Source organism: Aplidium turbinatum, chromosome 18 (assembly GCF_918807975.1).
Source record: "Aplidium turbinatum chromosome 18, kaAplTurb1.1, whole genome shotgun sequence".
Classification (NCBI taxonomy): Eukaryota; Metazoa; Chordata; class Ascidiacea; order Aplousobranchia; family Polyclinidae; genus Aplidium; species Aplidium turbinatum.
Window position 1 is genome coordinate 2,512,084 of NC_137489.1, and position 27,995 is coordinate 2,540,078.

The 27,995-nt window shown below is 39.1% G+C and overlaps 1 protein-coding gene across 1 annotated transcript; it reads right to left on the minus strand.

Moving 5' to 3' along the window:
• Positions 1-27,774, minus strand: LOC145787701 (uncharacterized). Its single transcript, XM_082599501.1, has 27 exons — positions 27,585-27,774; positions 26,774-26,844; positions 25,696-25,787; positions 22,919-23,877; positions 21,558-21,677; positions 19,819-20,090; positions 19,217-19,550; positions 18,605-18,754; positions 18,241-18,370; positions 16,619-16,701; positions 15,721-15,866; positions 13,923-14,041; positions 12,357-12,450; positions 12,036-12,188; positions 11,424-11,564; positions 10,141-10,278; positions 9,458-9,536; positions 8,889-9,040; positions 7,359-7,477; positions 6,830-6,923; positions 6,222-6,374; positions 4,794-4,937; positions 4,172-4,309; positions 3,880-3,958; positions 3,610-3,732; positions 2,736-2,812; positions 1-1,404 (listed from the first exon to the last, which is right to left on the minus strand). Exons 1-27 carry the CDS (start codon positions 27,745-27,747, stop codon positions 1,309-1,311), a joined length of 4,419 nt encoding a protein of 1,472 aa, XP_082455627.1. The 5' UTR covers positions 27,748-27,774; the 3' UTR covers positions 1-1,308.
• Between the last annotated feature and the right edge of the window lie 221 nt (positions 27,775-27,995).

Sequence of the window (27,995 nt, forward strand, 5' to 3'; positions counted from 1 at the left end):
TACAATGATAGATTCCATTCAAACAGTAATTTGTACAGCGTTACCACAGATATACACAACATGCAATAAACTTTTAAATCAACGTGTACTAAATAATATCAACAACATTCCACATAGGCTAAAGCAGAAGCTAACATGGCCTACTTAACTACGTACTAATAAGGCAATCATTAAATTTCATTTTCTTCAATAAATATTCACAGCACATTGTGAAGTGAAGTTCGCACCGCTTCACACAATACAAATTAGTGGCTCTTAACCAAGGGGCACGTGTACCCCTTCGGGATGTAGAGTAGAGGTACAAAAACGAGGCTAGCCTAATTAGGCGGCATATTTATGAAGAAATAAATTGCCAATAAATTTTAATCCATTATGACTATTAATTTTTCACAAGTGTTCTAAAATTTATGATCCAAACACTTTTTAGACCTACTCTACTTAATATGGTCTGCACATATGTTATGAATACATCGTTTTAATTCGCATAATTACGATTTCATCCACTTTTGCCGATCGAAGGGAACGAGAAAATTTTAGTAAATCTCATGGGGTCAAGCACAAAAAAGGTTAAGAAAACGTGCGCTGAAAAGTTCACAACGCAGTGTGGCTATACAAGTAATTTACTATAGAACAGATAAAATAGTTAAAATTGGGCGGTTTCAAGAAGTTAGTCGAAAGAAACTAATAAAGAGTAGCCTAGAAATAATCACGCTGTAAAAATCAACAACACTTTGCAGCAAATATTACAATGCATTGTTTCACAAAAAAACACTGAACAATAATCATCGTTGTGCTGTGTGAGATGAAATAGCCTACTCAATAAATTAAAGTATTACAGAATCTCATGCTTTGTAGGCTACATTGCGTATCACAGGACAGATAATTCATTTTCAAACATGCTGTGGAGAGCTGCACTTTATATTATGAGCATTATCTGTATAGAACATACAGTATGACCTACTTGGCTGCTAAAACCCCTGACCTGTTAAATGTAATAATAATTGTGGGGTCCTTTGCATATAGTTTGCATTACATGAGAATCATAAGCAGAACCAGAAACATGTCTACGACTTCGGAAAACAAAGAGAATATTCCCTGCAAGTGTGATTTGGAGCTTCAAAGCTTCAACCAGTTTCAGCTATTCTTATCTCATTAAATACAAATAAATAGAATTGTCTGAAAAGGAATGTCTGAAAACAGACAATAAATCGTGGCTTTGTCAGAGTCTTATGTCTCATTACGTGCAGGAGGCTCAATATTATCCCAAGAGTCTCAGTGATCCTTATGAGTGGGAGAGGATCCAACATCCTAGGAAGCTTCCTCTTCCGGATCCTCGACATCTTCAAAACTATCTTCATCAGGTTCTTGCGTCTCATTGTACTTGGAACTGTTTTGATTGACTGACTGAAAAATTAGGAATATTATGGAACTGTAGTATGGAGATGTTAAATCGAATCTATTTGAATGAGGTCAAATCAGAAGGACCTTGAACTCAGGATCAACTCCCTCTATCAAAAAACCAAGATAAATTGTTTTCTTGCTATCAATGGCTATAATGCCTGTAGTTATAGGCAAAAAAGTTTCGGTCGGCAATGTAAAACTCATTGCGGTTCGACACTCTTAAAAACTACGCCATCTATCTTTTCGTCGCTTCTTCACGGATTGGATCAAAAAGGATCCATTTAGTGCGTGCCAAGCAGGAGAAGGATTCAGTGCCATATTTATGACTCGACAGGGCATCGAAACCATGCCCATAGATTCAGAGGATGACAAACTAACCGCTAAACTATCAGGATCAGATGGGGTTTATTACCCAAGCGAAAACAAAACACACTTGAAAACTATCAAAAGGTAAAAACGATCAAAATACAAAGACAATTAAAACCGTAATGACATACTGATGGTTTAACACCACCATATGATTAATAACTAAAATCACCATTATTAACTATCATCACCATTATTAACTATAATCACCATTATTAACTATAATCACCTTTATTAACTATAATCACCGTTATTAACTATAATCACCGTTATTAACTATAATCACCATTATTAACTATAATCACCATTACTAACTATAATCACCGTTATTAACTATAATCACCATTATTAACTATAACTACCATTACTAACTATAATCACCGTTATTAACTATAATCACCATTATTAAATATAATCACCATTATTAACTATAATCACCGTTATTAACTATAATAATAACCATTATTAACTATAACCACAATTATTAACTATAACTACCATTATTAACTATAATCACCGTTATTAACTATAATCACCTTTATTAACTATAATCACCTTTATTAACTATAATCACCGTTATTAACTATAATCACCGTTATTAACTATAATCACCATTATTAACTATAACTACCATTACTAACTATAATCACCGTTATTAACTATAATCACCATTATTAACTATAACTACCATTATTAACTATAATCACCGTTATTAACTATAATCACCATTACTAACTATCATCATCATTATTAACTATCATCACCATTATTACCTATAATCACCATTATTACCTATAATCACCATTATTAACTATAATCACCGTTATTAACTATAATTATCATTATTAACTATAACCACCGTTATTAACTACAATTACTATAAAATAATACGGAGCGGAATAGCAAAAACTTATACTGCAGTCATGAAAAAAGTTTTTTCCATAAATTTGTTCAGCGATATCGCTCACCTGTTTGGTTTGCTTAACATCTGGTTTATCCTTCATATCAACTGGTACCCTTGGCGCCCAATCGGCTTCTCTTGCGGCTGCAGAAGCAACACAGCAGCAATAAGCATCGATGGTGGTTACTGGTTATCACGTCACAATAAAAATAATCAATACTAATTAATTCAATTAAAATTAAATAATTCAAACTGAATATTGGTTGGGTACAAAGTTGAACATATTCTTGCGGAAAATTTCATCCTCGGATCAAGAAATCTTCTTTGGAATCTTATTCCTGGCAGTTTCACATATTCTTGAGCCACTGACGCAGGTCCAGTCACCGAGATTGACAGATTAAACTTTTTACTTGTTGTCGGTAAGTTACTCCATCCACTAGGTGCCTCTGAATAAAAAACTGTCCTAAAAAGGGTTGTTCAAGTGCACACCTCGAGAGTCGAACCAGCATTACTTGATCTTGCCCTGTTATTCTTTCACAAAGTCGGCCGCTCAGCCTCCTGAGCTATCGAAGAGAGCATAGAAACATAACACGAGAAGACCATTGAACAATGTTCCTCGTAACATCGATATAGGGCAACTGGTCACGTTCATTTAAATTCCTGAGACCACCTCAAGAAGCTTAATTTTGAACAACTGTCGCTAAATCCTTTTTGCTAATTCCTTGTTCCTTTTGCGATATTGAAAACAAAAAAGTTAAGAAATCATTGAAAGGGAAACATAACTATAGGCATTAAGAGAAAGATCCACAATGCTGAGCTATCATCAAGAAATTTTATTTATAATTTTCGACAATCTAAAACTGCGCCTATTTACTAAAGATTACATCCACATTCTGAATTATTATTATCAAACATTGGTCGCATCTTCATTCTTGGCCTACCTTTAGTTCTCCTGAGATATACAACAGAGAGACCAGCGATACTCAGAAACACACCCACCATGATAGCCGCGGAGACGACAATAGCAAACAACTCTGCAAGCACAGCTGCGCTATCCTGGTCAACTGTAACGCAACAATGAAGGATTGTCAACATCAAAATATTGCATCAGCGAAAATCATGGCTATGACACAATAATGCACGCCATGGCAACAACAACCTAGCAACCATGAAATCGTAAATGTAACTGAAATTTTGAACGAGCAACTTACATGAAATTGTGGCAGAATATTTTCCTAGTCTTCCCCCATTGTCGTTAACTTGTCTCAACAAACCTTGCTTCAGAGCCGCCTGTGTATATTAGAAGTTCATTAATTCAAAGAAGACAGCACTTGATATAAAATATGGAACGGGCACGAATATTTTGACACACAAAACCTGCTGAAATATGGTCCATCCCTTGCAGACCAATGGCCGACACAGGTCAATAGCAAGAACATGACAAAGCAAAAATTTACAATTTTTTTCTTGAAAGCATAAATTACATTTTCTTACTATCATTACCTGAACAGTCTCATCGACTTCTACTGCTTCGTTGAAGGCATACGTCACAGTGTAGCTGACAAGGATGCTTCCCGATGCAAACCCGGTCACATCAACCACCAGCGAACGGCTAGCCTCTTTTTTCAATGCGTCGTGGAGCTGCATGGATATGACGTCATAAGTGACTGAAGAACTGATGGACAATCGACATGCTAGAGATGAGAGAGACTATTGAACAACTTGCAAAGGCAAATGACGTAAGATGGGAAAAGAAAATGGGGACGTCTCAAAAGAACAGGTGAAAAATGGCCGAATTAGAATGAGGTAAATGAGGCAGACAAAGTTGGAGTGAAAGAAAAAGATGCGATGGACAAAACGAGATGCAGAATAGGAGTGAAAGTAACCGCTGCAAAGACAGAACCGGCCACCCCCACTAGTGAAGACAAAATTGAATTTGGATGATGATGAAGTGATACGCTCAAAGAAGATTGAGCAAAACTCTTCACATCCTTAAGTCTTCTCAAACTACCCATTTGAAAAACAAAGCATCAAATATTTACAAAGCAATATTCTGTGGATCCATCTCTTTTAGCCACTTTTGATGACGTCACCAACGTTTATGTCGTATACTCTTAAGACTTACAAGGCTTTCTGTTTCTCCTTTGAGGCTTTTATAAGCGGGTGAAGTTTCATCGTAGAGATCGTTCGTGAACGTTCCATCAATCAGGTTGAGAGTTCCAGAGAAAGATCCTCTCCCCTCCTGGGAGGAGCAAGGCTTGATGCAGATCTGAATATGTAACAAAAAGTTAAATAAAGGGTTTGTACTTCACTACTATCGCAAACTTAAACTTATCAGTTGAAAGCTGTCATAAGCCACATGTTTTGTTTTTCTTACTAAATAAACTTTTTCTCAATCACAATTTTAAAAATTTGAGTTAATACTAAAAATGTTCAGTTGAATGATTAAAGCATTCCACTCCAAAATTTCGAAATCTTGGGACTTACCTAATAAGATAATACAAAATGATATTTGCTTGAGTTGAATGATAATGTTGACAAGTTGGTTAAAGCAAATGGAGAGAGGTAGCATGGGCATGTTTTGAGGAGAGATGAAGATAATGAATCGAGAAGACCGCTGGAGTTTGTTTGTTTGTCTTATCTTTACCCTGCATTGCAGGAAAGCGGACTTGAGCGCTATGCATCGGTGTACGCCTTCCGACGTACACCTGACCCACGCTGCACCCTACTGCAATGTCTGTTTCCGGTTGTCTACTCTACTTATGACTTAAATTTGGTACTACCCATTACTCGAAATCGATCACTGGGTAGAGGCAATTATCGCAGTTTCTTCCCCAGAGAAACAACAGCAAGTACGGGTGGCTGGAGTCGAACATGCAGGCTCTCGACTGCGAGACGCAAGAAAACGTGGAAAAGGAAAGTTAAGGAAGAAAGCAGCAAAAGTCGGCTTGACAAGAGAGGATTCATCAGACAAGTCGATGTGGAAGTAAAGCGTGAAGTCGATTGCGGCGGCACGTGATCACGATAGCGGCACGACAAAGTAATCCGACCACCCTCAGTAACGGGGACGTCACATGATTCAAGCTAGACGACTGGACGTACAATCGTACATGCACAGTTTGTCTGCAGTTAGATTCATACTTCATACATATACAGTAGGGCAGGGTTTCCCAAAGTTTTTTTCGTAAACAATTTTTCGTAAACAACTTTTTAACTGCAACTAAGGTGCAACAAGTAAGATTTACGATACTGGATAGAAAAAGCTTTCGAAATCATTTAAGTTGTAAAGAACTGAGGCAATTATGTTTGACAGGGTAAGTACTAAGTAGCCTACTGTACAACGTATATGTGTGACTTTCTAATTTCTTGTCATATCGCCACGGACCACCTGTGCAGTCGTCGCGGACCACCAATGGTCAGCGGACCACAGTTTGGGAAACCCTGCTGCACTGCAGGGTACTGACAATCCTTCATATATTATACAGTAGCCTATACAAGAAAGGTCCAACAGTCTCCGCCTTGTGGTACGCTTCACTGTTGAACATCTCCTCACCTTTTTTGGACTGACAGTTGGAGTAGACGAATGCTTTTTAATGTCACTCCAATCTTGTTTCAAGGGTCCAGTAGCAAAGAAGAAATGATGGCAGGTATCATCCGCGAACGAGACATCGTGATTTTTGTCGGGTGGGTCTCGAGGTTTTCCAAACTAAGACATGTATGTACCAGTGGCGTACCGTGACCATCTTTTTGGGTTTTCACATTTTTTATAAAGTTTCAAACACATGCTTGATATACAGTACACTTATTCTTCAACAGATTGATCATGTTTGATCAGCTGTGATTTCCTATGTGAACCGCCTCCACTGTGTTCTGTCTTTTGTTTTTATTAAGTTAGTGCTTCCGGTCATGATATGCACAGTGGCTCTTTGTATCATGATCATATGACATCAGTTTATTTTGATATAATGTGATATGAATAGTTATTGAGGAAACTGCAAACCTAGTGTTTAAAGCCCGCTGAAAACACCCAAAGACATGGTCACCATGCGCTACTGGCATGTGCAGTAAGTATGCAAAGATCACATAATCAATACTAAAAAAATGTACATAACAAACTCTTGTTCTTAACACTCAGATATGATTTTCATTGAACAAACTTACTTTGATCGTCATAACCCCATTGACGTAGCTCCCACTTACAGACTTTAGGTTGTCTGCTAGGTCAACTGGGGGTAAGGAATACGCTGTTACCCACCTGAACATGAATGAAAATTACATTGACTTAGTGAATGCAGAAAAAGTTTTAAAATACGCCTCTTGGTCATGGTTCAGTATAATCACTTTCTCTGGAGTCAGTTCAATTCTATAAAGCTAAAAAACAAGGAAAATATAACTGCTAATCTCCTAAAAACCTTAACAGTCTGTTTCACCCATACTGGGGTTCGCAGAGGTGCTTGTTCAAATAAAATCTATTTGAATAAGAACGTTAAGAAGATCTCACCGGTGGGGAAACAAGCATACTTTATATTATATAGGCTACATTACACGTTGTGCAGCAACATATCTGGTTGCAATGGGCGGGACATGTAGCAAGAATGACATACAACAGATGGGCCAAAACAACCACAGAATGGACACCAAAATATGCAAAAACAACTAAAGGAAAACCGAAAAGAAGACGGCGGAATACCTATCCTTGGCCACTGCATTCCCATATCTACCAATCCAAGCGGTGACCGCGTCACTATTCAACATCCTTCGATCTGGACTGATGCCAAGTCCAATCCATCTGTTCTGTGCTTGTTTCGACTAAGAGGATAACAAAAGTTACAAGAAATAATCCACCAATTACGATCGTCCTCTTGTTCCTACTTGGTGCAAGTAGCTACTAAAAGATGACGCGGTTGGTTGGGGATGCCATGTACTATGGAACACACTCCTAACACCAACACCCACCCCACTGGCCGGTTGTTGTGGACACTGGACACCAACTCAACAGGCCTGTTGCTGTGGACATTCATCCCATTGGCCTGTTGCTGTGGACCCCCATCCGATTTGCCTGTTGCTCTGAACACTCACCCCAATGGTCGTTTATCACATGGACCTTTCCAATCAACCTTGTAACAATGGGAGTAACATCCCCTCTTTATAGAAGTGTAACAATGTGGAGCAGATCATGTCATTAACGAATGCATCGTTTTTCATCCATCAAATGGAGTAGAATGCCTCCGTGTCTTGGATGTAGAGATTCTTTGGTCGTCCACATGGATTACGCCCCTACTTCCAGCGACTGAACCTTTTTAGGCCAGGAGCCCTCTTCCATCCTTTGCACGCGGCGTACCAGCGGAGTCTCTTCCACCGTACGACCTTTTCTACTTGGTGGACGCGAAGCCTTCTCAATTCTTCACTTGATACTCTCTCTGCTAGTCGTTTTGAGCATATCCATTTCACCATAGCGTTGTCATTAATGACTCAAACGCTTGATGTCCTCCGCAGTGACTGACCACGTTTCACTGGCATAAAGCATTACGCTTCTGACACACATGTAATTAGAAAGAGGATACTGCTGCATACCAAAATTGAAAGGAGCTATCGGAAATTCTTCCATGCGGACCTGATTCTAGCTGTGACAGCGTCCCTATATCCAACTGACTGACTGATCATATCACCAAGATAGCAAAAGGCATTAACGCATTCATAATGGTCTTGACCGAACTTCAAGTGTGTCATGTCATCTTTCAAAGGAGGAATTTCACCACAACATCTCTTGCACATATAGGTTGGAATCTTCTTTAAGCTTGCCGCTAACACCAGAGTATTTATGATGAACCCAACTTTTGCAGATGGTGCCAGGGGCGAGTTTAACTGACGGGGGCCCCGGGGCACTTATAGATCGGGGGGGCCATGCAAAAAGTTTTACGCGTAAAGCGCGAAAAACTTAACAAGGTAACTTGAAAGTCACCCACACCGTTGCTAATGCCTTTACGCCAAGCTCAGTCGCAACCATTTGACTAAAAATTAACCTTGATAGAAAAAAGAGGCGTTTAAAAGAAACTTCAAAGGCTTCAAACTTCAAATAATAACAATAACACAAAATCCCATTTTCCACGTCGGGGAGCCCTTCAAAAAGGGGGCCCGGGGCAACTGCACCATTCGGCCTGGATGGTACAGAATAACAAATTACTCCCAAAATGTAATAATCAAATTTACCCATTGTTACCTTAAGAACGATCTCAATATAATCACCAGCTTCATTGTAACTGTACGACATGTAATAATCGCAATTGAAGCCGCGGTCTGTGATGTCACAATTCTTAGGCTCATGAAACTCCTCTTTTTTACCACAAGTATCATCGGCAGAGGAAGGTTCATCTGAACACACAAAAGTTAAGCGGGCTGGAGAACAAGAAGCAACTTGCCCAAGAGAGTCATGGAACAAACTTGCTGCCCCAAATGCGAGAATAAAGAAGCAATTTTTTCTAAAATTACTCGTTCGCTCAATTAATTATGTTGCATTAACCTAGCCAGCGACATTTTGAACTGTATGAAGAAATTTTCTCATGTGCGCCTCAAAACTTAAAAAAAAACTAGAACATGTATAAAAAAATATTATTGTTATGAAGTTACATACAGTTGTCATAATTTACCATACAGCGGTTAAATAAAGGCTTTTAACCTAAGAAAGGGAATATATTTGTACAACTCAAAACATGCTGCTTCTGCAAAACTGGTAACACGATTAAATCATACAGTATCATGCACAGATTAATTGATGAAGTAGTAGCATACATGCAATCTCCACAGAATATGTTCCTAAACGTCCTCCATTATCTTTGACTTGTTTGAACAAGCCTTCCTTTAGTTCTATCTGTGTATATAAAAAAGTCCATTAATTATTATTTATGCAGCAGATAGGGTACACAACAAAAATCAAAAGGCAACCAGAACCCATTGAAATGAGGCCTACACATTGCAGACCGAACCTCAGAGTCGGGTGAAAATAATTGCTAAAAAGAATTATTTTTAGCCGAAATGTCATTATTAACTGAGATGGTGCAGCAGATAAGGCGTTGGATTTCCAATTATGCGAATTTGATTCGACACCCGCTTGCTGGTTGTTGAAAAACATCACTCACATCTACCCAGTGTGTACTGGCCACCCTACAACAAAATGACTTTACTTAATGACTATATCCAAGAGAAGTAGCGGTATGGAATTTTTTCAGGTTATTATTTCTACTGCGCTAAGTAACCTGGACTAATCAAAACTATTGCTATAAACCACTTTGGATTATTTGTAAGCTACAGTTTTTTAAATTTTGAGCTCGGTTTCACTAAAAAAGTAATGGTTTACTTTTCAGCTAAGTTATACAAAATAGGAATTTGCATCAAAGCTGAAATAAGTTCTGGCAACTCTTTTGTATAAGGCACGTCATCAAGTTAAGGTGCCTTCTTCATTTCTCTGCAATTACCTTAACGTCCTCTTCATCTTCCGTGTCAATGTCGAAGGCATACGTCACATTGAAGCTGACAATGACACTTCCGCTTGTAAACCCGGTCACTTCCACCGTCGTCGAGCGGGTGTCAGCTTTCTTCAATGCAGAATGAAGCTGCAACAAAAATAACGTCGTAGACAAAAAGCACTCCCGCTGAAACAAAATCATACCTTGAACAGAAAACATTAAATTCTTTAAATGAGGATTCAAGCGTTTTGTGATGGCTTTACCATTTGATGAGGTTTTGACAACATCATCTGGATGACATGAATGTTTGAATCTCGATACCCAAAGGTCTATCATCTCAGTTTGGTGATGACTTTGTAAATTTTTTTTTTGTCTTATTTTCTGAAAGGCGTAGATTCGACACTGCTTTGTAGTCTGGAGCACGCGGCTGGGGCTCGCAAGACTTTGACACGGCAAAAATGGAAGCAGCTGACTCGATGACTACATGTCTATTCTTTGCTTCTTGTTTGCATGTGTGATCGCAGTGGACGATCATAAACATGATTATGACGACAGAGTACGCTGAAAAGTAACAGTAAATCTTTATTTACGAAACGTTAAATCAGGGGTGTCCAAACTACAGCCCGCGGGCCAACTGCAGTCCAGTTTTTATTTGCAAGGAGCAAATTTTGCAGATATATTTGAACATGACCCGCACAAGAAGCTTGAACTCAACTCTGTTGCACTTCTCAATGTCAAAACTAGATAAAGGCAGCCATGAAAAGAATGATTCGTGACTGTTATCGCTACTAAACAAAATAAAGCAAAGAAAAAAAATTACCGCAAGTCACCATAAACGGTAGCGCCCAAGAAACGAAAATTAGCAAGTGAGTGTAGAAAATTTTAGACAGGGTGGGAAAATATTTTTTTCAAAAAAATGTAATTTTGCCGAATACATGCGGGAAAAACAAAAACCGTAAATGACAAAAACCATTTTTAGTGGGAGGGTGGTCCGTTTGAGCAAAGTAATGGCCAGATTAAGTGAGGAAAATTGTACAAAAAAAATCAATTTAGATTCGAGACCAGCGAAAAATGGTCCGATTAAACGTCGGCCAATTAAGCGAAGTTGATTGCATATATGAAAACCTTTCATGAATGCCTTCCCTACAATATACAGTCTTGAAGCTAAGAATAAATATGAGTGTAAAATGTAATATGGCCAGCAAAAACTCACGATTAGCAAAATGCGACCCATGGCTAAAAAAGTTTGGTCACCCCTGGTTTAAACAATAACGTTTATTTTAAAGGCTAACCAAAGTTTCGATTTCTTTTTTAAAGCTTTTATAAGCGGATGAAGTTTCATCGTTGAAATCGCTCGTGAACGTCGCATCAACCAGGAGAGTTCCAGAGAAAGATCCTCTCCCCTTCTGGGAAGGACAAGGCTTGATACAGATCTGACGATGTAGCAAGAAATTAGAAAAAATCCTTTTTTCCTGTTTCGCTTTACCAACCTACATTAATTCTCTACTGATGTCCTGACGCCTGAACTTAAACATTCAATTCTTCTTTGGTTTCATCACTCTCTTTGACAAGTTTGTTTGGATTGTTCAAGAAACAAAATTATCATGAATTTATCAAAATTTTAAACTACAAACATTTTCGGCCATACTCAAGTTACCCCTTCTCATGTAACTTGAGAAGGGCTAACTTGAGTATGGCCAAAAACGTTCGTAGTTTATAGTTTTATGTTCACTCTAATTGTATGATGTCAAATGCCGTGTGGTTGCTTGGTTTTATCTGTCTATGGTTAAAGAAAGTCACCTTTCTACCAAAATTGTATTATCAAATTTGGAGAACAAATAAAGTGAGCCAGTTGAGGTTTTGGTCCATGGTGATCACAAATAAAACAATGATGTGTCTCTCACCTTCTTTGGACTGACAATGGGCGTCGACGAATGCTTCGTGATGTCACTGCCGGCTCCGTTCAAAGGTCCAGCCGCGTAGAACATGTAGTGGCAAATGTCGTCAGTAAAAGAAAGATCATTAGCTTTGTCATTCGATTCTCGTGCTCTTTTAAACTGACAAAGACAAGCAAGTACAATAAGCATGCAGTACAAGAAAAACAAATTCAATGAGAAAATGAACACAACAAGCTTAGGCTACATACCATGGTCAACTAGAATATCCAGCTAATAGCAACACAAGACACCAAACATTCGGGCATTATTTTCAATAAACAAACTTACTGTGATCGTCATAACCCCATTGACGTAACTCCCACTCACAGACTTTAGGTTGTCTGTTGGGTCAATTGAGGGTAAGGAATACCCTGTTATCCACCTGGGGATTAACTGAAGTTTAAATGTTCAATTAGTGAGGTAAAAACAATACACCAGCAAGTGTTTGGAAGAGAGCAACAGCAAAGTTTTGAAGTTGCTGTTTTTTTTTCTTCTCTTCCTCGAATGAACCTTCTTCGCCGCTACAAGGGTTGAGGGACCCTGACTTTTAACACCCTTGAGCAGTTGAACTTGTTGAAACAACAGTAAACAAAAAGCTTGTCAAATATATGGCAAAAGGTTCCTTTAAAGGCATACTAAAGGAAAATTTCAAACCGGAATTAAGCATTAAAATGAGTAAACTGAACATTCAAGAATACATTTCAAAAACAATTACCCAAAAAAATTTGTTTTCAATGGCGCTGGCAAGGCCCAAAGTCCAGTGCTTCATTTATTTTCATTTTTTTCAAAATGACCAAAACGTGCAAACACAGCTCAAGAATACGTCATAAAGTCCAGCAATAACAAAAACCACGTTACCAATCTGATGTTTTGAGCAAACTGTCTGCTGTTTTGATGTCAAAATGTGCTGTTTTGATGTAAATACATACATAGCCTACAGTCAAATCGCCCGCAGTAACAATTATTGCGTGATCGGTTGATTGCTAGACTTTATGACGTAGACTTTATGACGATCTTTACAGTCGCACGCTTCGTTGCTCAGGCCAATCTCATTTTGAAAGCTCTGACAAAAGCACGCGCACAATGGTGGTCAGACCGCAATGGGGCAAAATTTTATTGAAAATCGTTTTATGGTAGCATGTTAAACACAAAGAACGTGGAAAATCGCCAAGTCAGGTTTTTCCTTTAATACCCCTTTAAGCTGTAGGGTAGCCTACAGCTTGGCTAACATGATAATTTTATCGTTTCTAGCACTAGTTGCAACGTTCATCTGATGAAAGTGAAAGTAAAAGCAACGACAAACATGTTGATTTATTGATTCACCGACGTTTTGCGCACGATGACAAAGCGCATTCTCAGAGCGAATAACATTTTGTATGTCAATGTCATGGTGCGCGAAACGTTAGTGAAGAAATAAATCAACCTGTTTGTCTTTTCTTTTACTTTCATCAGTTGAACGTTGCAGCTAGTGCTAGAAACGATAATTGTCCTGATGAACACTCAAGCTTCCCAGTATTCATGACAATTTTATTTGAAAATCTGCAGGATTCCCATTCAACACTGCAATGATTGCCACTTCCAAATGATTCTACGTCATTCCAATTCCAGCTAATGAATCCAATGCCTACCAGAGTAAAACCCGTCATATTTACATTGATATAACGTCTGTAGACGCTGTCTGGGCATCGACAATGACATATTTTATAAAAGATTTCAACGTGAATTGAACAATTTATTTCAAAACAAATTGAACAATAGCTTTCATGCGTGAAGGATATACATCACGTTTTAAAACAATCCCTTTTCACCTCATTTTGAAGCCATTGATAACCGAAAGTTAAACTGTTGTCCCACCTATCCTTGGCCACTGCATTCCCATTGGCATCGATCCAAGCGGTGATCGCGTCACTATTCAACATCGTTCGATCTGAACTGATACCAAGTCCTATCCATCTGTTCTGTGCTTGTTTTGACTGGGAAGATGAACATGTTGACAAGAACAGCCACTCTCTATTTTATCAATGTAATATCAGTATCAGTTTACACGAAAATTCTGCATTATGTAAAGTGCTTAGCTTCACTTGGGACGACCTACTCTTCGTGTTTGCTCAAGTTTATCAAATCAAAACTGGATTTCCGTAAAAGTTTGAGTGACAAGTTTTGGTTTACAATGGAAGTTACGTTATCATTTCTTTTATGAACACAGAAGGATTTCAATAATTTATTTTTTCAAGGTTTATTTAGTGTTGTGTTATCTTTTAGCGTACAATTTCAAAACACATTTTTCCCTCGCATCTTTATAAACAGTAAAATAGGTCAATTTAATTGTTAACTAATTGAATGAGCTATATTTCGGAATAACTTATTGCAATGTTGTTATAGTTTTTGAGGAGTTCAGAAAACATTTCTACCCTTAAATCAACTGTTCATGAAACCCTGCGCACCTAAAATGCCTCGACGGGCTTGATTGAGCAAAGCAAGCGAAAAAAATTTGCAAAACGGGAAAGGAATGGACCTGGAAGGAGAGGGGAACATAGCCAAGTGCCTCCATGAATTCACTACTAACTCCACCGTGCAAGTCAATCAGCCATGAGTAGCTGATGTTTACAAGAGTTGAAAATGATGTATGCAAAAGAAATTGGTGCGAGCAAATAAAACTTGCTTGGTAGGCTACAAATCAGATTTAAGCACTAAATATGTGCTACAAATGGAAAAAAATTAAATTGTCGATTGCATAAAAACAAGAGCATGAAGAAAGAAACTGATTGTAGGTTTGGAATCAACATTCATAACTTATGCAGAATCCGTTAAAAAATCTCATGCAAGAAAAAAAAATTGTTGACCTGTGATAATTAATTAACACATCTTCACGGCTAATTGGGTTGACTATGACGTTCCTTTCAACACCTACCCTACATTGGCCGGTTACTGTGGAAGCATCGTGGTGCTCTATCACATAGGTATCGGAACATTCCAATCAACAATGCACCAATTCCTGGGAGTGCATCCGCTTTTTCTAGGAGTGATTGATTGATTGAATCTTTATCCTCGGACTGGGAAAGCTTCTTGCAGAGCTTAATCCTGGCAGTTTCGCATACTTGTAGAGGCTTTGAATCACTGACGCAGGCCCGGTCAGCGAGATTGATAGAGTGAAGTTTCCGATTGTTGAAGTCTTGTTGCCGGGGAATTATTCCATTCATTGGATGCCGCTGAATGGAGAGCAGTCTTTAACGTGCGTTGCTCAAGCGCACACCCGGAGAGTCGAACCAGCGCCGCTTGATCTTGAAGTTTCTTCGTTCCAGAAGTGACGCGCTAACCAACTGAGCTTTTTGGGCGGGCAACAATGAGGAGACAGCAGATAACGTAAAAAACGAAAACATTATTATTTCTTTAGCCCAAATCGAGAAGGAAGTCTGCCTGGTTTGAATGACCAAAACAAAGATAGGATTTTCTTTAATATCTTCATTCTGAATAGAGCAAAAGCTATCTTTTGTCTAGTACCTAAGTGTTGAAAACGTATAGGATGGTGACAAGATATAGATGGTTGCCTAATCCGTTCCTGTAAGTCTAGTGGTAAGCTGCTTTAAACAGTGCTAGTCAAATCTTAGCAATTTTGATTTTAAACAATCTCTTACAAAATTCAACAACCTACCTTGAGAACAAACTCAATGGATTGATCTGCTTGTTTGTAACTGTACGACATGTAATAATCGCAATTGAAACCGGCATCTTCGATGCGACAATTGCTCGGTTGCCGAAACTCGCCCTGTTCATCCGCACAAGTTGGAAGATGGGTATCTATACAAACCCAAGTTAAGTAAATATAATGAACACAAAAACCTAGGCTGGGATCATGGCTCGTTGCGCCGAGGGTGTCGTCAGTTAAATTTAAAGTTAAGTCAGTTAATTTAATAAGAATGCAATATGCAACACAACAATTTATTCACTTTAATTTTTTTGGTCTGTACGATATCTGAGCTTGGTTGAATGAGCACAAAGATGATACTCGGGCAGGAATTGCAGACAGACAAACTCTTGCGATTTTGATTTTCGACCAGTGTTCCATGGAACACAAGTCAAACTAATACATATTTTGTAAAACATTTGACGATCTTTCACGGAGCACTATAGTGTACCGCAGAGCACGGATGAAAACCACTGCTGTATGAGACACACAGTTAAAAGAGAATACACCGGAACGCAACTGTTGCATGGCAAAAATGTGGAATTTCAAAATTGTACTGTACAAAGCACAGAAGGCACGATGGCTGTGACGTTTCAGTGCCCCTATTGGTCACTTCGAAAACATCTTGTTCCTTATGGTAGAACTTAGCATAGAGGGATGAATTTGGGTTAATAATAAACTCTTATGGAATATCAAACGTAGGCTCAAGTATGGAAGATCCGATGCATTGGGTGAGTGCTTTTGATGTTCAATCAATTCATCTCAGTTAAACATTGGTAAACAAGATTTTGTTACGACAGTTAAGCATAAGAAAGAATAGATGTAAGATTAATAGAGTACGCAACATCACGCTGCAATCACTCACCGGGAGGCATGAATTCGATGCTGTCCGTCCCTCTTTGGCTAGAGCCGAACCCGTGATACTTCAGTTCATCGTGTCGATAGAACCTGGTTGCAATGAAACTGGTTACACTCATGAGTGGAGGGACCATGGATGGGAATAAGCTGTGTGGCCTTGATCATTTAACCCTGGTTCGATTCCCGGGAGAATTCATTGCTCACAAAGTCACTGAATAGGCTATCCAGCTACTGGCTAATATTCTTTCATTTGTACGGTAGGTGAAACACGATGAGATCTGTATTCTTATAAACATTTGCAAGCAATAGCTACAGGCGGCGTATTTGAAATCTGTAGGTCGCTGCAGCAGATGCAGTATTTTAACCGGTAGACACTTTAACATAGGACAATTTTCTCTCTGAACCAGCTGAATGCAGCATTGTGAGCCTTTTTAGCACTCAGCCAGAAAGTTGATTCTTGCTTTGAACTTCTTTTGGTAATTACAGAAGAAAAAAAGTAATGGCAGGGGTGGGAATCGAACCCACACCATCGAAATGACTACGTCCTAGCTCTAACCCGGTAAGCCCGACTGGCGAAGGCGAAACTTTCATTTGATTTACTTTCTAAAGTGCTTCAGTCGCATGACTGCAGTTAACTAACTTAAATCTTGCCTTCCAAATGGGTAACAAACCTCATCTACTGCAGCGACCTGCAGATTACAAATACACTTACAGTAGTTGTCTTAATATTAACAATATTAAGCTGTATGCAAAAAGATATGACAAGTAATTGAATAAGTTAAGCCGTAATTAAACAACGGTAAGTTGTGAATGAATCAATAGCCGGTAAAATGAAGTTTAAATGTACAATGGTAAGACACAACATCTTAATTTAATCACAAATAATGATGTCAGTGTGATGTAACTGCCAACAATCCTCTCATCTGTCGGTAACTCAGGACTGAGGGAAATAAACGAACCACACGTAACACATCCGATGAAATGATGTTAAAGGGCGGGAAAACCCAAATTAACTTTGCGAGTTTTTTGTTTCAGCGTGATGTCATTGTGTACAACATGCGTTTTAGTAAAAAAAAATCCAAATTTTGTTGCCCTCGTCTCGCTAAGGCCGCTTTTGTTTGATACCCGTTTGCGAGGTCTCTCGCGCATCAAGCTGTGATGCTGTTCCCTGTGACGTCACAATGTACATACAGTTGTGGCCAAAAGTTTAAGACCAGACTTGATTTATGACCATTTTTGCATTACTTCAAAATACTGCATCATATATTGTGTCAGTTGCATCATCTTTATGCATCATCTTATATCTGATGCAGTATTTTGAAGTAATGCAAAAATCGTTATAAAACAAGTGTGGTCTTAAACTTTTGGACACAACTATATGTACCTTGTGACGTCACAGCGAACAGCATCACAGCTTGATGCGCAACGAAACCTCGCAAACGGGTATCAAACAAAAGCGGCCTTAGCGAGACGAGGGCAACAAAATTTGGATTTTTTTTGCTCAAACGCATGTTGTACACAATGACATCACGCTGAAACAAAAAACTCGCAAAGTTAATTTGGGTTTTCCCGCCCTTTTAAAGGCACAAAGGTAACGCACAACAGGTTCAATGCAACTGCCCACATTACTTGAAATCGGGAGCTGTACACGATTCAAGGCCAGAGTGCGGGTTATGGATGTACTGGTCAACCCCTTGGCCCACGGCCCATATCAACGACATTCTTTGGTTGTCAATTGTGTGGTCACTGTCATGGGTCGCTGTTGGAAAACAATCAAAGCAAAAAATATTGATTAGAAAGTTACAAATTTTAATTGAAAAATAAATTACTATGTGAGTTTAGACGTCTTTACTAAACACATTCAAAATTTATTAGAATTAGGCCTATTAGCAATAAATGGTAATATCAAACAGTGCAAAATAAAGCACTTGCTAAATCTTCAGTCTGAAGACCTGCAAACACAGATGAGTTAACTTCACTTTGCCAAATTTACCTTTTAATTTCTTTCTAAAAGCAATTGTGGTGACCCCGTTGACCTGTGACCCTGCAGTCCCTAATAGATCGTCTTCACCGTTATAAGCAAAGTCAGGTCTTGGTGTGGATCTGTCCTTAGTGTACATGTCCTGCACACGATGAAGGTCATCTAAGGAAAGTAAGTGAATTGTTTCAACTATGGTTATCAAAGCAGATTGAATGTCCAGTCAAGTGAAGCAAGAATTAGGCTTTAGATTCGTTGCATTTAGTTGATTAAATGACTTCACTTCTGTGATGAAATGATTCACAATTTCATTGTAATCTAATCGCCACGCTGTTGTGCAAGTTGTCGTAGTCTAATATACTGTGCTGGGCCAGCGGATGTTTCTGTTTGTTCTATTAAGCCTTGCTGGATTTGTGCATTGCTCAGTTAGTGATGATTTGCAAAAATATCAGATTAGTTTCTTCAGTATGGTAAGTTTGGTTAAAAAAATACTGAAAGCTTATTTTGTTTGGTGCCATAATTAGGTGGCTTGTTGAGGTCCGACTACAATATGAGAAATACTGCAAGGGTTCGGCAGACTTGCAAAGGTTAAAAAACACTGGTGCATAATTTAATTCACAAGCCCACCTTTCACAGAGCCAATCACCATGTCATTACAGTCCATTGGGTGGGTAAGTGGTTGGCCACTTCTTCCCAAAATTTCTCTCTCTGTCTCTACTTTGGGCTCCGGCTCAGGCTCGCTTTGTAATTCTTGATATTCTGGTTCCGGTCTTGTATATTCAACAACCTCCAGTTCAACCACATATGGTTCTGGCTCTTTTGCCCCCCTACCAAATGGCTCTGGGGCTGGGCTTGGTTGTTGACTATTATGTAGATTTGTTTTTCCTCCCTTGCATAACTTTTCAATGTTACTTTCAAGAGCGTCTTCATTCGCCTGTTCGGGGTCTTCCCGAGAAGAAGGCTGCATTAGAAACATGGATGATGTTTAAGAAGCAATTTCACTTTATAAAGAAAGAACCCGGAAGGAAACTCCGTGCTGCATCACTTACGAAACTCACAGACTGCTTCAACCAGACTGACATGATCAAGTTTGAAAAATTTCCTTCACTTTGCAGTGTATCCACACAAACAAAAAGCGTATAGGCTATGGCCGTATTTCACTGCTTTCGTACAAGCGACTTTGTAACGTTCAATATATTGAAAAACAAAATTTATTTTAAACAGCTTACCGCAGATGTGCCGCGACCTTTCTGGTCATCAACAAACTTCAAGAATTTGGCGTCAACCTGAGACGTCGAGTTTACAGCAGGGAATGACTTGCAGCTGTCCGTCAAGCTGCGAGGTCTCCAACCCAAGCCTACCCAGCTGAGTGTTCTGGCTTGTAAGGCAATTTCTATCGCATCCCCAATTATTCTCCAATAGATTGTCATTACTGGACTAAGTACTTGGCTTTTGTAGAATGGGTTGTTTTGGTAATCACTTTGGACAGCGACTGTGGACCCTGTGAATACACTTAAGTAAAGTTATAAACAAAACTCAACTGCTGAAAAAATAAAGAGCGGAAATTGAAGATACTAAACTCATATTCAGCAAATGTTTCGAAAACTAAACTGTTTTCATCTTCAGCGCTAAAAAAACGAATTAATAAAATGGTTTTAGGTAAATAAATTATGGTGTGAACGCAGATGTGAAGTTCGCACTTCTCATTGGCTACATTTCATACAAACTTTTGTTATCTGCAAAAAGCAACTTTCAGTAACTGAAGTGTGAAATTAACTGGACACTTAAGCCTAGGACACTTCAAACCATGCATAGAATTTGTTTTTCAAACGTATCTAAAAATTCAAACAAAACTTTATTATTACTTGCTTACTTAGCTTACTATTATTACTTTGCTTAGCTTGCCCATAGTAAAATAGATCTGTAAACATGTAAACTACATTTATAATCGTAATATTAACAAAAATAGATGAATCATGGCTACATAGAGGTACACGGCTTGCTTTGTCATATTCTGCAGAATTTTCTAGATTTTTGCCAACTTTTAAGAACTGTCTGGATGAAATTATCAAAAATGATATTTTAACGTCTCCCTTACTGTCTTTCCAGGTGACAAAATGGGTTGTAACATCATCAGGTGTTGAGAAACAAAGATAATTTGATTCATTAAATTTCAGTCGCATAATAAAAGTCCGATTGGACATATTTTAAAGGGGTACGAAAGGAAAAACCTAACTTGGCGATTTTCCACGTTCCTTGTGTTTAACTTGCTACCATAAAACGATTTTCAATAAAATTTTGCCCCATTGCGGTCTGATCTGCATTCCGCGCGTACTTTTGTCAGAGCTTTCAAAACTAGAATGGGCCTGAGCAGCGAAGCGTGCGACTGTACACAGTCTACGTAATAAAAGACGAGCAATCAGCTAATCACGCAACAGTTGTTACTGCCGGCGATTTAACTGTAGGCTATGTATGTATGTACATCAAAACATCAGATTTCAACATCAAAACATCAGACAGTTTGCTCAAAACCTCAGATCTGATGTTAAAACATCAGATGTTGTAACGTGGCTTTTGTTATTGCTGTCTTTTGTGACGTATTCTCGAGCTGTGTTTGCACTTTTTGGTCATTTTGAAAAAAAATGAAAATGAACCAAACATTGGACTTTGGGCATTGCCAGTGCTATTGAAAACATTTTTTTTTCGGTATTTTTTTTTTGAAATGTATTCTTGAATGTTCAGTTTACGCATTTTAATGCTTAATTCCCGTTTGAAATTTTTATTTAGTATGCCTTTAACTTACTTTTTTATCTACTTCCTACAAAAAGCTTTTATATTATTACAAGTCAGCAAAAAACTAAAAAAAAAATATTAGAAAATTGCATTCAGATAGTAACAGCAGCGGTCATCAAATCTGCGAAATGTGACAAATCAGGCCGCATCTCCACGTGGCAATGGGTGAACGTACGTTTAGAGCAGTCATCACCGAACCATCCATCCTGGCAGTAACACAACAAACGAGGGTGAGTTGTGCTTCTTGTGTCGATGCAAGCTCCATTGGGGCAATCCGAATCGCTCCAACAACGATCTGCCAAGTAAGATACGTTCCAGAGATAACTCTTCTTAAGAAAGTCAAGACCACTAAACAACAACTGACTAATTTCACAAAATGTCTTGAAAACAGTAAGAGGGAAGAATTGAAGAAAATGAAATATGAGAATTCGTATCAGCAAAACAGAGGTCGTTAGACCACTTGGCATGCGACTTCAGCTACGCCAGGTCAGCAAATGAAATTTGCTTGCTCAATCGGATTTGGTTGGTCATCGGCTGCTAAACTGAATTTGCTGACTTGTGACACGCCAAGTTTCGGCTTGCTCAGGTGTTACGTGCTCATTTTCAGTTTCACCATTTGCCAACTTCAGCCACTTTGCTGAAATGCCATATCATGGATATACAGCAGGGAAGAACAGTCGTAAGTTACATGGCTTAGAGATTAGCAACTCTACTTCCCTGCTAGGCAAGGAACACTTTTAAGTGATATCGTGTTGCTGCAAGAACTCAACAAGCAGAAATCTGTTAAAGTCTGACTGACAATGTTAAACGGTGGCCTACCATACACATGTCATGCCAACGTACAAGCTTCAAACTTAACTGGACTGATCAATATCGAACATATATATCGAACATAATACCTGAACAATATCGCTTGATATCAGTCAGACTAATCTTAGTTGATAGTCAATCTGATAGTTGATAAATAGAGTCATTGTTGATGTTTACTATGATGTTCAACTACTTTTATGCTATTGCTCTCATACAAAGATTGGATTGGACGTTCATACTTGTGTTGGAACTACGGTAGCCTGCATAAAAGCGTCTCGTAAAACTGGTAACAGGAAATGATTTCTCATTATTCAGCGGTCACACTTTGAAAGTATGGTTTCTCATAATAACTAACACTTTTAGAGATACGAAGTAGCCTACATTTAGCTTGGAGAACAAAATCAAAATTGCATCAGCTTTTAGTCGTTTTCATAGGTTCACAAGTTGGCAAGTCGTGCGTGTGGGTCGCCGTAAATAGAACTGCATATATTTGTATTAGGTAAAAAAAAGTAAAAAAAACAACTTATTATTTCATATTGTTTTTTGTGTGAAAACGTTAATGAATTACGGTACTTCTTAACGATTTTCAGCATTGCCAAAATTTTTCACATTTAAGGTTTTAAACAACGATAAAATAGAATGTCAAACTAAAACCTTTAGTACAACAACTCTAACGTAAATACATAAGTGATTTAGGTTATCATCAATTAAAAATATAAAACTCACCGAAGACTTCACATCTGTCGCCGGAGAAAAGTCTCAAGCACGAACAAGTTCCTGATGCGCTATCACAAGTTCCACCATTCATGCATTTCCCATCATAGCACGAGTTGAATTGGAGAGCTGACGCAGGGAAGCAAGCAGTTCCAATTGCATGATTGTTAGTGGCGGCACCTTCTGGTTCTGGCTCTCCAGCTGGTCCGGGTTCTGGAGCGCCAGTTCCTTCTGGTTCTGCAGTTCCTTCTGGTTCTGCAGTTCCTTCTGGTTCTGCAGTTCCTTCTGGTTCTGGAGCTCCTGTTCCTTCTGGAGCTGCAGTTCCTTCTGGTTCTGGAGCTCCTGTTCCTTCTGGTTCTCCAGTTACTTCTGGTTCTGGTTCTCCAGTTGCTGCTGGTTCTGGTTCTCCAGTTGCTGCTGGTTCCGGTTCTCCAGTTGCTGCTGGTTCTGGTTCTCCAGTTGCTTCTGGTTCCGGTTCTCCAGTTGCTGATGGTTCCGGTTCTCCAGTTGCTTCTGGTTCTCCAGTTGGTTCCGGTTCTCCAGTAGGTTCCGGTTCTCCAGTTGCTGATGGTTCCGGTTCTCCAGTTGCTTCTGGTTCTGGTTCTCCAGTTGCTTCTGGTTCCGGTTCTCCAGTTGCTTCTGGTTCCGGTTCTCCAGTTGCTTCTGGTTCTGGTTCTCCAGTTGATTCTGGTTCCGGTTCACCAGTTGTTTCTGGTTCCGGTTCTCCAGAAGCTTCTGGTTCCGGTTCTCCAGAAGCTTCTGGTTCTCCACTTGGAATTATAACACGAGAAGAAACGTTGGAATCATTAGAACACTGGGTAGTGTTGCTGTTAGGATGGTGAATGATGGTCACATCTGCGCAACTCCAAAACCTGTAGTTGCTGCCCCACTCGGACGCTTGCCGGAGAAGTCGTAGAGTGCAATTGACGCACGTCAAGTTGATTGGAAGAACAACATCTGCGTATTGTCGCCTGAGAACAATCATAAACCGATGCCGAAAATAAATCAACTTTTAATAAAACAGATGCAGCAAATTTTCAAATAAAAAATATGCATAAATTTATTTGCTAACATAGCGGAGTATTTGGGCCTGAACTAGAACAACAAACAATAAAAATCATGAATTAGTGGTGCGATACTGACGAGATTCATATTTTAAACGATTTTGTGCTCTGGTGGCATTGCAGATGGTGCTGACAAAAGTACTCTTCCGCTGAACTTTGCTTTCCTCGCTAGAGGTGGCGAGTGAGAGCGCTATCTGCCCATCTTTTTGCTAGTCTTTTATAATTTTTCTTAATACGGTAGTTAGCTAGAAAACCAAATTACGAGTTTATAAAATAGCCTAAGTCAGCTAGATCAGTGGCTCTCCCTTGAAGGAAACCACTGATTTAGACGAGTAGTAAGTCTTTTTTCCCTCCCTAGCTTTTTTTTCAAAGCGGCCTTTTCCCTTTAAGGGAATTAGGTGTTTTCCACGAGTGGAAAAATTACAACTTTTAAAGTTTGGATTTCGGTAAGTCTGTTTAATTGCATTTACTATACTTACCAAACAAACAACTTCTTCATGGGCAACTCTAAGGCCAATGAGTATAACTACCAAAGAACTATGGTGGTGCAAGCTGAAAGCCAGACCTGGCTTGGCGTGAGCACCTTCATAAGCTTCTTTATAGAAGGCGGTTTTCTTTCCAAGTATGGGAAGGAGCTACAGCAGTGGGTGCCAAGTGCCTGCGGCAAGACATATTCCTTGTGAAATTCTCTCCCTCCGAGGATGAAACCAAGTCCTTGCTCATGGAACAGCTGGCGCAAAGTAATCACTTTATATCCAGTGCCAGGCGAGTGGTCACTGGATTTAATAAACGAATTTGCTTGTCAAGCAAATTTTAAATCTTTAGCTGCTGAGAAGCTGGATAATTTCCTTTCCAAAACACTGGAGTACAAGACGTCGACTCCAAACGAGCCCTTGAACAAGCGGAAATCGCTTACTCAACCAGTATCTCCCATGGCGACGACTCCAAAACACCACGACTCATCCCACGACGCTCCAAAGATGCGCCAGTTTCAGTTGACAAAGACCACCTGTCAACTGACTCGGAGTCCGCTTCTTCGAGAGAGTCTCCGTGGGCTGGATTGCCAGCGACCTCTCCTCACCACCGAAATGTTCGATGGATGAGCTCGAGTGGTTCTCAGCCGCCGGTCCGCGGACTGATGCAGGCCTGCGTCAATTTTCCTGCCGGTCCGCCAAATATCTTACAACTTTTTATCTCAATTGCAAAATGCAAGATGTTGAAGGCTTGTCCATTGATGAAAGAAATAAAAAATCAAAGTGAATAATTTGGTGTTGTGTTGTTTATTTTATCTAATCAGTATAAAATTTTGTTTGGTGTTTTGCAAGATTATTTTAATGCATAAAGTGTTTAGAGGCTCAAAACAGGTGAAAAAACACTGGTTTACAGGAACATCCAAATTGCAATTACTACGTCTGTTCTTTACTAATCGCAGGACACAGTCCACAACAGAGTGCAGAGAATTCCAAGAAAAGAATTTTTTCATTAATGCATCTTTCATTTCTTTACATTAACAAGGCACAATAAAAAGTAGGAGAAAAAGACGGTGGTAAAAATGGTCGGAACTGGGAAGTTCTATGCTTGTCAAAATACTAAACTTATTCTTACCTAAAGTAAGCACAGCTAAAAATATCAATTTACTTGTCCTGATAGCTTGAGGTTTTACAACGAACCGTTTTCATGACCAATCCCCGCGAGAAACTCGAAACTTTGATTGCACAAACTTACGTTGAATCATTTTGAAAGAGATAGTGTCCGTTAGTAAGACTAGCTAGAACCGTGGTCGGATTTTCTTCAATAATTTGTAATTGAGCTCCTCCCTGGAAAATATAATATAAAAAGCAAAACAATAAACTACCCAATGACCTATTTTTGCCACGAATTTGGTGTAGAATATAAAATATAGTGGTAGGCTATAGTCTGTTTATTAGAACTAAATACCTCGAAACAAAAAAACCTGTTGGCACACCTGGTTTGAGTGCTCCTCTTGGTGTCGAGACATGAGGATTTGACTCCTCATCCGGCCATACCAAAGATCTTTTAAAAATGGCACTGAACTTCATTCTTGTTTGGCACTCATCAAAAGAATGGGTTTAGGGTGCTAGCGCATAAACGTACTTCCCCGACGTCGTTCGGAACCGTTGAGCACTCTGCTCTCAGCCTCGTCGTGGGAAAAAGCTCGTTTCTGTGCGGGTTGTACAACTTGCGATCGGCCAACAAGGTGGACTCCTTCAACTGACGCACATCTGATCTTTCTAAGCACCAATCCTCCAGAAACGTGGGATGTCGACCAGTTGTTTGCAGTGACTCCTCCATTTGTCTCTGTCGTGGCATCTTCAATTTTATGTTTCTTTGTTTCAGATCATCCACAGAGTCTTTCAATGTTTTCTTTAGTCTTCCTTTCTCATTTTTTCTGTTACTTCATTATTCCAAACTCGCTTTGTCAAACTATTCTCATTCATTCAAGATGTCCAACACATCTCGGACGATGTTCACGCAAGTACTCCTCAATATCAGCCCATTCATTCAAGACAGCATTTCTAATTTTGTTGAGAAGTATCATGCCACACACCATTCGAAAAATTCTCATTCATGTCGTTTGCATTAGCTTCATATTTATCTTTTTCATCACACAGCATTCACCTCCATAATACATTACGATGACGGACATTTGACGACAGGGCTAAATGCCCCGTCTCATCTGTTGAAGACGGTAAGAACGGATGATCGACACGCAAAAAGTTGGCTCTTACAGAAAAGTGACGTTTTGATTCATGATTAATTTTAAACTGAGTGTTTCGCTTACCCTGTGAGCATATGATAGATGCCAGGTCACTCTCAGTGAAGTTCCTTCGACTAGAGTAGTTCTTGGAGCTCCTGTGATAAACGTTGGAATTTTTAACATAGGAATACTTTGAAGTGCGTATGGTTCGTTGATTACACGAGCAATGTGCTTCTATATATAACAGAACGTTTAATTACTTTCCTGAAAAGAAAAAGGCACTGAAGAACCTAATTTGGTAGTCATGAGAAGTTTCCAGGGCAAATTCACATTCAAAAAATATTATATATTTGATTTAACTTTCTTATGAAGAAGCGTCCTGAAGAAGAAGATGTCAACAATAGAGAGAGATGATGGAGGAGTCGCTGCAGAAAACTGGTCAACCCATTGTTCGGGATAAAGATCAGACTTCTTTGAAGCAACATGGATAATGATGAAAGGCATTTGTGAGGTTTTTTACTGTAAATTTGTCTGATCACTGAAAGTGCATTGGGCGCACTATGAGCTATTGAAAAGTTTGAGTTTGACTGTTTTTAGAGTGAAATGTTTGGTTTTGGCTTTATCAAAGTTCGTGGAAACAGTAAACCTTGAAAAAGAACAGAGTGGATCGACATTGCTCTTGATTGAAGAGGCGGACTCGATTGGGCGAGAAAAGATGTTCTTGGCTCTTTGTACGGCTATGACCTGCCGAACTTCTTAGAGTCAAATCATTCGAGTTTTAGCCTATCTGATCCACAGGGAAAACAAAGTTCTTGCAACAACTAGCCTACATATTTTACATAGAAGTGCAGTAAAATAAAAATGATAAGATTTTCTCCAGACATCTTGTACTCACCAGAATATGGCGGCGCTCCACAAGGTCCAGTGGTCCGAGCATTATCAAGAAAATCTAACGCGTACTGCCTCGCAGGTGGGAACGTTAATCTTACGTGGCCGTCAGCTTTCCAGGTCCATAATGACATCAGAAGGAGGAAACACGTCGCCAATGACGACAACATGACGGAGTAAACACAAAGTAAGCAATATTAACGACAAAACACGCCAGTGTAGCCTACTAACGTTCCTAAACACTGTCCCAATATTTTAGGAATGGTATCCCAATTCCTTGTTCAGTGGTGTAAGTCAAGATTGCCAGACGCCCACCAGTATTTTTTTTAATACCACTCCAAAATTTTCATAATTGCGTTCGTATTTCTAAAAATTTTAACTCATCGAGGTGCGTTTCAAAAAAACAAAACAAAGGTCT